General features: G+C 40.9%; 2 protein-coding genes across 3 annotated transcripts in view; one reads left to right on the forward strand and one right to left on the reverse strand.

Annotated features, from left to right (window-relative positions):
• Positions 1 to 330: 330 nt before the first annotated feature.
• Positions 331 to 13,841, reverse strand: part of LOC136434701 (pseudouridylate synthase 7 homolog) — a 32,385-nt gene continuing 18,874 nt past the window's right edge. Inside the window, exon 19 of the mRNA XM_066427701.1 lies at positions 331 to 1,769. The gene's annotated coding sequence lies outside the window, so the exon portion shown is untranslated. The remainder of the gene's footprint in view (positions 1,770 to 13,841) is intronic.
• LOC136434706 (ankyrin repeat, PH and SEC7 domain containing protein secG-like) lies at positions 1,769 to 11,466 on the forward strand. Of its 2 annotated transcripts, none has more exons than XM_066427711.1 (4): positions 1,769 to 2,506; positions 6,499 to 6,692; positions 8,137 to 8,265; positions 8,959 to 11,466. In XM_066427711.1, the coding sequence occupies exons 1-4, from the start codon at positions 2,338 to 2,340 to the stop codon at positions 9,190 to 9,192; spliced, it is 726 nt and encodes a 241-aa protein (XP_066283808.1). In that variant the 5' UTR covers positions 1,769 to 2,337; the 3' UTR covers positions 9,193 to 11,466. The 2 variants fall into 2 exon arrangements, with proteins under 2 accessions (XP_066283808.1, XP_066283809.1); XM_066427712.1 differs by having other exon boundaries at positions 8,962 to 11,466.

The following is a 13,841-nucleotide window of genomic DNA, read 5'->3' on the forward strand; positions in this document are numbered from 1 at the left end:
TCTATTTGATTAGTCTCAACCAAGGTCACAGTGCGTTTGACCTTCCGGCATGCAACATGACCAACGATAATCAAAATCTGGTGTCCATGTCAAAAGAAGGTGTAAAAGTTCAGGAAACTTAAAATTTAAATGGGCAGAAGTGAGACCTGGCTTGGTTCCTGGAGGGACCCCTTTATTTGAGTAGCCTCTACTTGATTGCTTTTACCAGGGCCACACATGAATTTGACCTTCTTTTAAATAGAGTAATCAAAGATATTCATCAAATTCACATGTCTATGTCACTAGAAAGTTAAAAAAAAGTTTCATGGGCAAAAGAGGATCCAGAATGAATCCTTGAGGCACCCCTTTATTTGGTAAGCTATACAGATTATAAGTTTTAACTGAAATCAGGAATAAGTATCGACAACAAATTGTTGACCAAAAACTTCTAGATACATGTACTATGAATCTTCTTTTGTCATCCTCAATTGTGGTGGAACAATGATTTTCCAGTACTAGCCTAACTAGTGACTTTGCTATCATGGCTCAACTTTTTAGCCAAGCACACCTGGTCACCTCTGCTACAAACAAATGCCAGCTTTCTATTACATACATACTACACTGCCATTAGCAACTGCAAGAAACGTGATTGCTGGTCGCCAGTGTAATACATTAAAAAAACAGTTTATTTCATAAAATCAAATCAAATTAAGTCTAGAAATACCAAAAGGTGTGTGTGATACCGGCACCCAGCGAGTGAAAGGAAAGGACACACCAAAAGCCTGGCAAAATGCATTTGTCTAAATTACAGCTCTCAGAACATTAATTCTAAAATGACCTTTCGTGTTATGAGGAAATCAATACTAACGCAGCACTGAGAGTATTTGTTTGGGACGAAGGGCATTGCGTAGTAGAGCCCCACGCCTGACGGCACATTAATTTCAATTAAGGAATGCAAAATATGCACGGAACAGATGTCTGCGCATCAAGCGAAATCATTTTTGAACGGCATCTATACATCAACAAAAATGTCGGAAATTCCAGTCCTCTGCTATATTCCCCTCCTGCTGAGAAGAGAAAAAAACATGCACGACAGCTGATTTTCAAAACAGGTGAAGTCATTGGTACCCACCAATTCAATTCCTTGGTTCTAGGATTCAAAAAAGATAATGCTAGATTGGTATATTGACATGAAAATAGTGTTTGTAGGCAAAATCTGTACACAATTTCATGGAGTGAACATCTTTTAGTCAAATGCAAGTTTTCCTGATGTCCTCCTTGGTTTTCATGATGTCCTCTAGCTAGAAATGTATGTAAGAATGTCAGAGAACCGATAAACTGAATTGGTGCAGCCTTAGTACAGCCTGGTTCTGTCGGCTTGATGATTTCACAGCATGTTCACTGCCACGTTCATCAATCGACCCGTTATGTCTGTTCCAGGGAGGCTGAGCAGATTGCCAACGCAGTGCAGGAAACTGGACTCCCGATTTCTCCACCATCGACAGAATGATTGAAGAGGACATCGGCTTCAAGGAAGGGCTATTATAGGTGCAGACAGGAGGATCCCCACGGGTATAAGTACAGGCAGCTGTCCACATCAGGAGTAGAAGAATCCCCCAATGGACCCACCCTGCAGCGATGGTCATGTGCAAGATGTTGGAGACAACTCTTTTAATTTGCTGGTGAAGCAGAAGTGCTGATGTGACGAAGTGGAATTCTAAGGCTTCCTTCTTCACCTCTGAAGCTGTGTGTGGGACTTTGAACTGCCAGTGACTGATGCTTTTCTTCATCTGAAAAAAAAAGAGTGTGATAAGTGCTTGAATGCTGCTGGTGTAACTTGTAATGCCAAAATAGCCAAGATTAACACGGGAAATTGCAATTTGCAGTATTTTTGATTTTTTTTTAAATTTCTTTTCAAATTTAAGGCATTGTCCGATGTACTTTAATTGATCTCCAAGGAAAGAGATGCTGCAATTCTAAGGTAAAGTTCATAATTTTCTTTAAAAAAAAAAAAAAATTTCTTGGGATTCAAGATTTTTCTGAATTTACCTGAATGTGAAAAAACAATCTTGGGCAACTGAAAAGCAAGTTACAAGGACCACAAACAACAGTGAAATCTAAAGTAGAGTCGACCACATTGTGTAGTGAATGACGTTCTAATAAACCAAATTTGACGAAATCCAAGCCTGAGACTCTATCCAAGTAGTAGCTGTGGAAAACCCTTGGAAAAACCTAACAAGGACTGCACACAACAGCTAAAACATTGTGTAGTGAATGCTGTTCTGCTGAACCAAACTCGGCGGTATCCAAGCCTCTCTATCCAAGTTTACGGTGGCTGTGGGGAGACATTCTGGGACTATGGGTGTGAAGAGCAGCTCCCTGTACATGCTGGACTGTCGCATGTCCGGACAACACAAACAGACGTGTCTGCCCAGAAAGCCTCCCAACTACAACCACAACTGGACAGAGCTGCACTACACCGCCAGCCACGGCAACGTGGAGAAACTGAGGGCAGCACTCAGGAAAGGTGGGTCAACAAGGGCTATACTAAATAAAAAAGACTCTTTGTACACAAGCATTTTACTCCAACATGTGTTTTATTCCAACATTTTGGTGACCGTCTGTGACCTTCCTTACTAATAGGGCAACTCTGACTGGTTCACTTTGCCCTACAGCTAAGGTGTTGCAAGCTGAGGAAGGTGACATGACTTGTGCAGACGGTCACCGCAATGTTGGTTGAATAAAACACTTCGTTTTCAATTGGCAAGAGTCTTTTTATTCGGTGACTTACCAACTTGATGAAACTACTTACGAATGGCTAGGCTAGCATGATAGTTCATCTATATAGTCAAAACTTCACAAGAGGACCACTCAGGGGACCAATAAAATCTGGCTATGTGGACTGGTGGTCACTATAGACAGGATTCTAATGCTCATGTCGATGAGAAAATGAATCCAAGGGACCACCAAAAAGTCACATTGGCCAGGTGGTCTGTATGTAAAGGTGGGCACTTGTACAGGTTTGACTGTAGTACAGAGCTAAAACTTTGTTTAAACACAAAAGGTTGATACATCAAATTTTCGACAATCATACTGCAGTCTTCTTTGCATTCAAGTGACCAAATTTAGCTTAGCTTAGCTCAGTTCTAGGTCAAAGAATTTAAAATGTTTAGACCTCTTAAGTTGACAACTCAATCCAATTTTCCAGGCAGACTGGGGGATATGCATGCAGATGACATTGTACAATCCTTAAGTCAAATCAGCAGAAATCTTCTGTAGAAATCTTGTTGGGAAATGTACAATGCTGCAGAATCTTTCAGACGACAACTTCATCTGAGATCAAATGTTAAAGGTCCAAAACTAGATGTTTACTGCTTTGTCCTTTCAATGATGAGTAATACCTTGATATCAAGAAGTTACCAATGGTTCAAGCACTAGCTGTTCATACACAAGTGTGCCAATCAGGAACCAAGCATGACTACCTGGCAGTTAAATGTCATATAAAGTGCCACTTCTATAAAGTCAACTGTTTATTTGCATGCATGACCTAGCTATGCCATTCAAACATCAGAAACCTCAAACATCAGTAACTGTTCCATCTTTGCTTCTGACCCTCAAATAGGATAAGTGACCTTCACACATTATGATCCACATAAATGTCTTTTACACGACGTATTGACTGGCTTGGCCTAGTTTCATAATAGTGTTATCTGACATATTATCTCGCTGAGTGAAGCATAATCCGGCCATTCCTCAGACATGACTACAAATCAGCACTTGACACAAGGGAGACTTGTTTAACCTACTTAGCAGACTAGTTTGATCTATCATGTGTTGGTCTTTTTTGGGCTTACTGTGTGCAGTTTTCTGATTGTAACCTGTTTCTGACAGACGCCAGCCATAAGCCTGCTGTAACTTGGTACAATCTTAACTGACATACAGAAAATATAAAAGTTCCTTTGTTCCCAACACCCCTATGTTCGGACACCCCTTTGTTAGAACACCCCTTTGTTACAACACCCCATTGTTCCGACGGCCCAATGTTCTGACACCGGGCCTATATATGTTCTGACACCCCTATGTTCTGACGCCCCTGTTCCATCACCTATCATGTTCTAACACCCCTATCTTCTGACACCCCTACGTTCCGGCACCCCCTATGTTCCAACACCCCCTAACCCAAACCCTTACCCTATCGTAGGGATGTCCGAACATAAGGGGTGTCAGAACATAGGGTGTTGGAACATAGGGGTGTCCCCAAAACCAGCACATATCACAAGCAAAAAAAAAAGCCCAACCCATACACCTACTAAGGCGGCCATACTTGTGCTCCACGGCCCATTCATAACATCCTTAAAACTGGAAACAGTTCCAGTTCCTCTTGGATCTGTCATAAGTTATTCATATCCCACTTAAATTGATAATCTGTGCAGGGATTGGATACAGGAACAGGTCGTCAAGTCTTCAGGGTGTCAATGGCATTACCGGCATAGTGTTGGTATTAATGTGCTAATATCTCCAGGGGGCGCCCGGTAATCACATTAATGGTACTTAAGTGTTTTGAGGTTCAACAACTATGTGTCGGCGATAAGGAAAAGTGGATTTACATAAATCAGCCTTGAACAACGTCAGGAAACTACGGGAAGTAAGGAAGCTTGCGATGAAAACTACCAATTAATAATATTCCAAGGCAATATAATAATTTTGATTTCTGATACATGAAATATGGGTCTGTGGTCTAGCATTGATTTTGAAATATGAAATACATGTAACACCATATACTTTAAATTTGAAAACAACAACTGTAGAAAAACAACCAATAAGGTCATACTCATGTGTTCCAACCCCCCAATGTTCTGACAACCCTCTTATAACTCTAACATAGGGGACTGTCAGAATGTAAGGGTGTGAGAACAAAGGGGAGTTGGAAAATAGGGGTGTCGGAACATAGGGGTGTCCCTGCCAATACCTGCCCAAGGTATTTTTTTCAGAGTAGACAGTTATGATATGAACACAGCCTGTTGGTTTTGCTCGTCTGACAAAATAATAGATACGTTAGAGCTCGGTATTACGATGCACTTCAAAGAGGAACTTAAAAGAAGAGCAAATTCGTTTTACATCGAGCACTTGGACTGTGATGTCTTTCCTGAAACAATCAGATTTTCTTCAGTTTTGACAGTCATATGAACACAGCTTACCAATATTGCATGTCTGACAAAATAACAAATGTCACAGCTCGGTTTTATGATGGAGCTCAAAGAGCAACTTAAAAGAAGAGCAAATTCGTTTTACATCGAGCACTTGGACTGCGATGTCTTTCCTGATTACCTTTAACCTTGCAGCTGACAAGTTGAGATGAAGCATGTATAAGTTAGAGCCTGCAGGGGGGATGGAAATGTTTCTTGATGCCTGGTGGGATGCAGGAAATCCCCCAGGCAGACGTTCATTACTTATTTACCGCATTACGAGTGGCTGGGAACAGCAGCTGAATGCACGATTCGAAGGTGAAAATCTGATAACGGCACATGGCGAAATTAACATATCAATCACCCCATGTATGCATCTTTGCACCCAGGCAACTGCAAAGCCATGGGGCATGTCATATGTGATATTACTCCAGGATAAAAAAGATGTGCTGAACATGCCTGGAATATCAAATTTCTCGGGAGAGTTTCTAGCTTATCATATAAAAGAATATGTTTTTGCTATCTGTAATAATAGTAATATGTCAATGCTGCAGAGCTAAAATAGAAGAAGGTAGGCAGACAGCACTTCATACAAACTATTACCTTTACCATATTGCCCAACTCTGATCTTCGTCTTTTCTTTAAACAGATGCAATATAACTGAATGCATGCACGAATCTAACACCGTCTGACAGAGGAGAAGAACATTGGGGGCCGAGAGGAAAACTAAAATATAACTTCATTCCCTTCCTAAAACCATAGTGCAAGCTCAAACTCAGTTTTCATGTTGGTCTTTCAGCTCAAAAATCATGATTTCTTTTTACATCTGAGAATCATCAGCCTTGTGTGGACCAGGGACAGCCTTCTTCCAACAAACCTATGTTCTGATGCCCTGATATTCTGGCACATCTATGTAAGGGTTAGGTTTAGGGGGTGTCAGAACATAGGGGTGTCAGAACATTAGGGGTGTCGAAACATAGGGGTGTCGGGAACATAGGGGTGTCGGAACGTAGGGGTGTCAGAAAATGGGGGTGTCGGAACAGAGGGGTGTCAGAACATAGGGATGTCAGAACATAGGGGTGTCGGAACAGAGGGGTGTTGGAACATAGGGGCGTTGGAAAATAGGGGTGTAGGAACTTAAAAGTGTCGGAACGTAGGGCTGTCGGAACATAGGGGTGTTGGAACATAGGGGTGTTGGAACATAGCGGTGTAGGGACATAGGGGTGTAGGTACATACATGTAGGGGTGTAGGTCTGGAACATAGGGGTGTAGCCGTATGGCCCTAGTACTATAGACATTTGACATCGAGATTTGTTGTCTCCTTTTTCTACAGGTAACTGTGACGTCAACAAGACGGACTACTACGGGAAGACGGCCCTGTACTGGGCAGCGTACAAGGGGCACACAGAGTGTGTGGAGGAGCTGATCCTACATGGTGCCATGGTCAACATGCAGTGCAAACACGGCTCCACCCCGCTGCATGCTGTAGCCAGCCTGTACCCCGACTGTACAGCGCTACTGGTGCAGGTAAACATGCTGGATCTTAAAAACCACTTTCCTTAGGGCTGCTCCATTTATAGAGGGGGATAGATTAGACGGCCACTTACAACTCTTGATCATATAGTACTCCTGGTGCAGGTATAAATACTCAGCTGTAAATATGTCTTAGAATCATATTTTCGATTTAGGTAATGATATCCATTTCTGATCCATTTCCAATTTTGGAAAACTAAATTATCTTTCCTTCACTAACAGTAGAATAAGCAAATTGCTACCGTTTAAAGAGGGGGATAGATTAGACGGCCACTTGCAACTCTTGATCATATAGTACTCTTGGTGCAGGTATAAATACTCAGCTGTAAATATGTCTTAGAATCATATTTTCGATTTAGGTAATGATATCCATTTCTGATCCATTTCCATTTTTGGAAAACTGCATTATTTTTCCTTCACTAACAGTAGAATAAGCAAATTGCTACCGTTTAAAGAGGGGGATAGATTAGACGGCCACTTACAACTCTTGACCATATAGTACTCTTGGTGCAGGTACAAATACTCAGCTGTAAATATGTCTTAGAATCATATTTTCCTTTTAGGTAATGATATCCATTTCTGATCCATTTCCATTTTTGGAGAACTGCATTATTTTTCCTTCACTAACAGTAGAATAAGCAAATTGCTACCGTTTAAAGAGGGGGATAGATTAGACGGCCACTTACAACTCTTAACCATATAGTACTCTTGGTGCAGGTACAAATACTCAGCTGTAAATATGTCTTAGAATCATATTTTCCTTTTAGGTAATGATATCCATTTCTGATTCATTTCCATTTTGGGAAAACTGCATTATCTTTCCTTCACTAACAGTAGAATAAGCAAATCTCTGTTTAAGCCATAGTCTTCATATATAACACCACGGTGCTGAAATGCCGTCCAGTCAAGGTTGAATTTCCTTCTGTTCAACTTTTTGACATCAAAGTTCTTATCCCTCATCACATATTGAAGAACATAATGATGTTTTTACTTCTATACAGAACTGCATACAGCTCCAACCAAAAGCTGTATTCTTGTTTCATAAAACTGAAAGGAGCGGACAACTGAATATACGTTTCCCGGTGATACAACATAGTAATAAATTATAAGTGATACATGGTGCTGAATTGCCATCCAGTGGAGATCTCCTTATCATTCTGTTCAAGACATTACTTTTTCATAGTACTTCTTCTATATTGAAGTCAATTCAATCTTCCCATAGATATACCACTGAAAAAATCTCCAGCCATAAGCTGTATCTTTGATATGGAATTTTCATAATACTGAAAGGACTTGGCAACTTTAGCAAAGTTTTCTTAGTGATACCACAAATGGTAACATCACTGGTACCACAGTGCTGAAAGGCCATCCAGTGCATAATATTCTACCATTCTAAACAAGACATTGCAAACCTCTGCTTTATCATTCCGTTTTCCAGAATGGTGCCGATGTGGACGTGCGAGACAAGTGGGGTGTGACACCAATGTACCTGTCTGCCACAGCTGGGCAGCTAGAGTGTCTCAGGATACTGGTGGACACTGGGGCCAGGATGACATACAAGAATCAGGTAGGGGAGGATTGTGGGATACTGGGACCAGGATGACATACAAGAATCAGGTAGGGGAGGATTGTGGGATACTGGGGCCAGGATGACATACAAGACTCAGGTAGGGGAGGATTGTGGGATACTGGGACCAGGATGACATACAAGACTCAGGTAGGGGAGGATTGTGGGCTAGAGGTTACATGTTTACCTTAGCATAAGGCTAAGTTGTTATCAAAAATTCCTTTGTGAAATCTAGGATTTTACATGCCTTCGGTTTGCAGTTCAAAAGGGGGGGGTCTTCTCCATATTGAGGGAAAGTCCTCAAAAATTGTGCTCTGTATTGATGAGCTCTTAATCCATATCTTCTCCAAAATTTAATCACTTCTTTCTTCAGGCAAGGACTATCTATCTTTGGAGATACAATTCTTTTGGTGATCATGTGTACAAGATAAACTTCAAACCATCCAACCAACCAATCGATGAACTAACCAAGAAGATGGTTGCCTGTTGCCCAACACCAGTCTTCTTGATCTTTTCCAAAATCTAATCACTCCATCCTTCAGGCAAGGGCTTGACTCAAATGGAATATCATTGGCCAGGAGTTAATTGGTTATCTTGTTTACAGCATAACCTATAAACCAATCAAACTTATAGTATACACAAGCTGTTTGACTTGGCAGGTTGCACAAAATCACAATCTTCTCGTTCTTCCAGAAGACGGGGGAAATTCCCAAGCAGCTGGCAGCGCACAAGGAGTTCTGGAAGTGGCTGCACCACCTGTCCCGTAACCCGTGCAGCCTGGCGCAGCTGGCGCGGGTGGCCATCCGCAGACACCTGAAGGACCACAGGGAGTGCACCGTCGCCCAGCTGCCCCTCCCGAGGGTCCTCACAGACTATGTCGCGCTCAAAGAACTCGATCAGTACATCAACAGGAACACCAACAACTGAGATCACGCCTCCGAACTCCCAGTTTGTGTCTTGAATGTAAGAAATGTGTAACTCATGGGTTGAATCAATGAATACATATAATTAAGTGCAATGGACTTGTACAAAAATGTGTTCTCCTGTTGCTCTGAAACTACTGAATGTCTTGATCCTTACATCAAAAGTACTACGGTACTAACAACAACTAAAACATGCAATTCCTGTCTATTTATTAAGTGTAGGGAAACTCTAGGTTTGAGTGAACAGGTGTAAAAGAGTCGTATGGTAGGTTGTCCAGGTGCTGCATTTTGTTTTTTAAAAAGCTCTAAAAACTGGACATTAATGGCATCAGCAAGAAAATTGACAACAAGTATCCATCATGATCAGAGTTAAATTCTGCATCCAATATCAGAAAACTGCGTTCCCTTATAAATTGTTGGTCATCATAACCTACAGCCTTCTCTTGGGCCAACCACCTTTCATTTTTACAGGCAGAAAATTTGGCAATGTGCAGACTTGTTGGGTTGGAGCCAAACTTGCTCCTTACAAACACATGTCATCTTTCAGCCTTACCAAAAATCCACTGAACGCCAATCTCTTTTACAAATGCAAATTTACGAGATTTGAAACAGAGATGTACCCCGGAAAACCATCTGATAAGGACTGACACAGTTAGAGATGTACACAGGATAACCACCTGTCTTCCTGAGAGCTCGCTGTCGGAGGTGAATATTGTATACCATATACACAGCAGTCTAGGCAAGATAAATTATTGAGCATTCCAACATTTTCTCAGCTGGATGCTGCTTCCATCATCCTTATCTAGGTATAAGGCTGGCCAGATGCAGATGTGCCTGTACCTATTGCATCATCAGTTCCAAGAAAACGGTCAAACTCAGTAGACAACAAAGGCTGTGGCCAGAATTATATCAAGGAACAAAACGTTTGAGGCTGCTTATGATAAGATGAAGACAGTCATTCTCAGCTTAGGTTAGGATAGGCCAAGAAGAATTTTGATGACTGTACATTTGTAGCTATACTACTTAAGATTTCAAAATCTGTACAGTCGCAAATTAAGCCTGTCAATGCCAGCTAATGGAAGCAGCCATGGTGGTATAATGTGCTAAGCAGCAGTTGGAGTTGAACATCACACAGGTCTCATAGAAAAAGGCAAAGATGTACATGTATGAAAATATTTCATTTCAAGGCATCAAACCAATGCTCTGCAGACAGTATGATAATAATAATAATGTCATATGGCCTCCGTCATTAAATATTGACAATGGTAACACAACATGTCAATTGTCAGCAGACAGTAAGTCAATTGTCAGACAATAGGTCCAAAGTTAAAATAAAACTTTTCATGGTTTCTTGCAATATAATCCAGGACAGAAAGAGAAGACTGCAAATTCTGCAAGGAGAATACAAACACTTGCATACAAGGCCTCATTCTAGATGCACACAAATCTAGCTAAGCCGAGCCACATGATTCTATATGTACAGGCTTATGCTAACATGGCAAATGTTGAACAATGGACACATGGCCCTCCACTATTTCACAGTAAAATCATTCCACTCTAAAATCTAAAAAAATGGCCCATTTGAATGGTATATTTTAGCCTTAAAAAATACATCTATCTCAAATACCTAGAAAGTAAAACAATTTGTAGTTCCACAAGTGGAAATTACAAGGCATCGTTTACATTTGTCTAACATTATGTCTATTTGCTTAATGCATCTTCTTGAAATGTAAATTTATGTCATGATTATATTCCTTCTATGTGCAATGTAAAGGTACACTGTATCATGTTTAAGCCTACAATGACGGGTGGAAAATGAACATTCACAACAGTAAAGAAACAAGAGTGTCAACTACGAGGGCTACTTGTAACCACCAATCTGCTTTCATGTTCACCAATGTATGTACATGGCACTAACCAATGTATGATTCCAATCAGTAGTGAGACTGCAGCTATTAGGATTGGTAAATATACGGCAATAGACATAATCCAATACCTGAAGCAGCAATTTAACCAACTACATGTATCATGTGACTGTGGATGCAGACAATTTTCTGCTGCATATATAGTTGAAGGTGTAACACATTTCCGACATAAGGCTTGTGACAAAACAACGGTTACATTGAAGACATTGCAGCAAAATCAAAACAAGGTATTTCCCTGAAAGGGGAGGAAAAACATTACACTAAAAAAGCTGATAGCTAGAACTGATTAAATCATCAGCTAGCTGTGTCTTTATTGTATTATAGAGGATGTGAATAAATCATGCAATTTTGTAGTTTTGTATTGAATAATTCATACTAATGGCTTGCAGAGACTTGGCACAGACAAGTCTGTGATTGATTTGACTTGTAGTAACAAGAATCACTAATGTGCGTCATCTATGTCCTCCTCTTTGATATCAGTGAAAGTATCGAGTTTGAAATGTTTTGTCTGTTGACAACGTCACTACTTTCAATGCTACTTGTGCAATATTGTGCTTTATCAAATCAACTATGTATGTAGAATGAACGCAAGACAGGGTGCCAGAGTTTCTCTCTTAAATGTCAAGATTTTATTATCATTAAGTATTTTTAGGGATTGCAGACTTATATATGTGTTATAAGACCCATCCAATGTATCATTTCAAAAGTTTTTAAATTAGATACTTTGTACAATTGCTTTTGCTTGTCAATGGGTAAAGAAAAGCCCATCACTGCAATATACTTCCAAGTTTGTTTAAGATATCACAGATGTAAACCTTTCAATGCTTTTAAGATGTATAAAAATTTCATTTGGACTATTGTACAGGCGTGTGTGAATGTCTGCTAACACAGTTAGGGTATTGATTATCTTCAGTGTTTGGCGACAGAGACAGAGTGGTCTGGCATTCACATATGTCTGTGTGTCTGCAGCTGGCAATAAAGTACCGTACCGGATCTTTGTACTGACCGTCCATCTGTCATTGTGCGTCGTGCTAATGCACTCTACAGAGATTTGGCAAATATTGCGGCATTACTGTAAAAGAATCAAACTAATGGAGTCTGCTGTCTCCCCATATTTTTTCTCTTAGGCTCTCTTTACATTATACTTTTGCCGTCAGCGCCACTGGCGTCAGCGCCACTGGCGACAGCGGGAACCCCGTGTAAAGACAATTCCCGTCGACGTAGTCCCGCTGTCAACAAATTTTCTCCCGTCAGCTTCGAAGCCGTCGCCCGTCAGCACAGCGGGAGTCCCCGTCAACTTCAAACTCCGTCTAAAGAGAATACGTCGGGCTCGCGTCAGCGGGAGTCAGGGTTTCGGCGATTAGCATAAAGCACGCGTTGATTAGCATACTGTAAGTCTACTTAGATCCCCGGTATATATATAGAGAGAGAGATTCGCGGGATCCGCGGCGACTTTTGTGCCGTGCATTCATTTCCCCGCGGATATATTTATCGTACTTGTGCCCCCCTCCCCACATTTACGAGTGATGAGCATGGAATATCTACACATAAACAAGGCTTTGCATTGTAGTTTAATACGGGCGGGGAGACGCCGTCTACCGTTGTACAATCATACAATTTTGTTTCTTGCTTTTGTTATGCTTACGCCCGATACTTTCTACAAGATGGCGAAATGCAAGCACCGCAGGTGTCTGTCAGATTTCCGGGCGGTGTGTCTAGAGACGTCGCGACAGCGGCCTCCCGACAGCGGGAAATTTCGCCGCTGACGCGAAAAACGTAATGTAAACTGCGCCTTAGAGAAATGAAAGGACACACACACATCTATATAATGGGCTGGGGACAAGATTTCTGTATTGACATCTGCACCAATACTACCAGTCTTGCACCTTTCATGTACAAATTTACTTTATTTTATCAATGCAGAATGGATCGGCTTATTCTTCAACCTTGCCCTCTCCTAATTCTGCCGTAGAATAGAATTCAAGTGAGAGTCCAAGTTTCAAGCGCACCACAGCCAACTTAAGCACTACAAGGCAGTGACTATATATGATACAGAATGATACAGGTTAAAAAAATTCTCTTAAATAGTGAGTGCATAGTTTTATAAGACCCCCATACTATGCTCAAAGAGGTTTTTCAAATAATAAAGACAGACTAGCATTGTACAAGAAGTGCAGCTGTTCTAGGACCAATGTCTCTGTAAAGCTAATCTACATGCAATGTTGTGTAAGAGAGGATTCATAGGCAAGGGCTTAGCAGCTGTGATCATAGCGCTTGTGGTACATCATGCATTGCAGGATCAAATACAGTTGTGGTTTTGTACAGCTGAGTATTTTTATTAAATGGTAAAATCTGTGTCAAAGACTATATAACACTACTCGTATATCAACCAAACCACCATGTTTAATAAGAGAAAAATATGTGTGCTAACTTAAGGTTTCAGGCTAATAGATAATGCTGCAACTTGGCCACAGATACATACATAACTTAGCATGCAGTGGAAAAGGAACTTTGTTGTTGGACAACTTTTCTCCCTTTGACCTAGGATAATTCCTGGGTCACCTGCTTTACCTGCTTCAGTAGCATTTAACAATTGACATGCTTCTAGCTTTTTCTTCTTAATTCTCAGAAGGTAACAAGACCTGGAGGCCACTTCAAGGTTACGGGTTACATGAATAAGAACCCTCTTCTCCCTAAGTTAGAAACGTCACCTATGGTACAAGAACGA

Source organism: Branchiostoma lanceolatum, chromosome 5 (assembly GCF_035083965.1).
Source record: "Branchiostoma lanceolatum isolate klBraLanc5 chromosome 5, klBraLanc5.hap2, whole genome shotgun sequence".
Taxonomy (NCBI): Eukaryota; Metazoa; Chordata; class Leptocardii; order Amphioxiformes; family Branchiostomatidae; genus Branchiostoma; species Branchiostoma lanceolatum.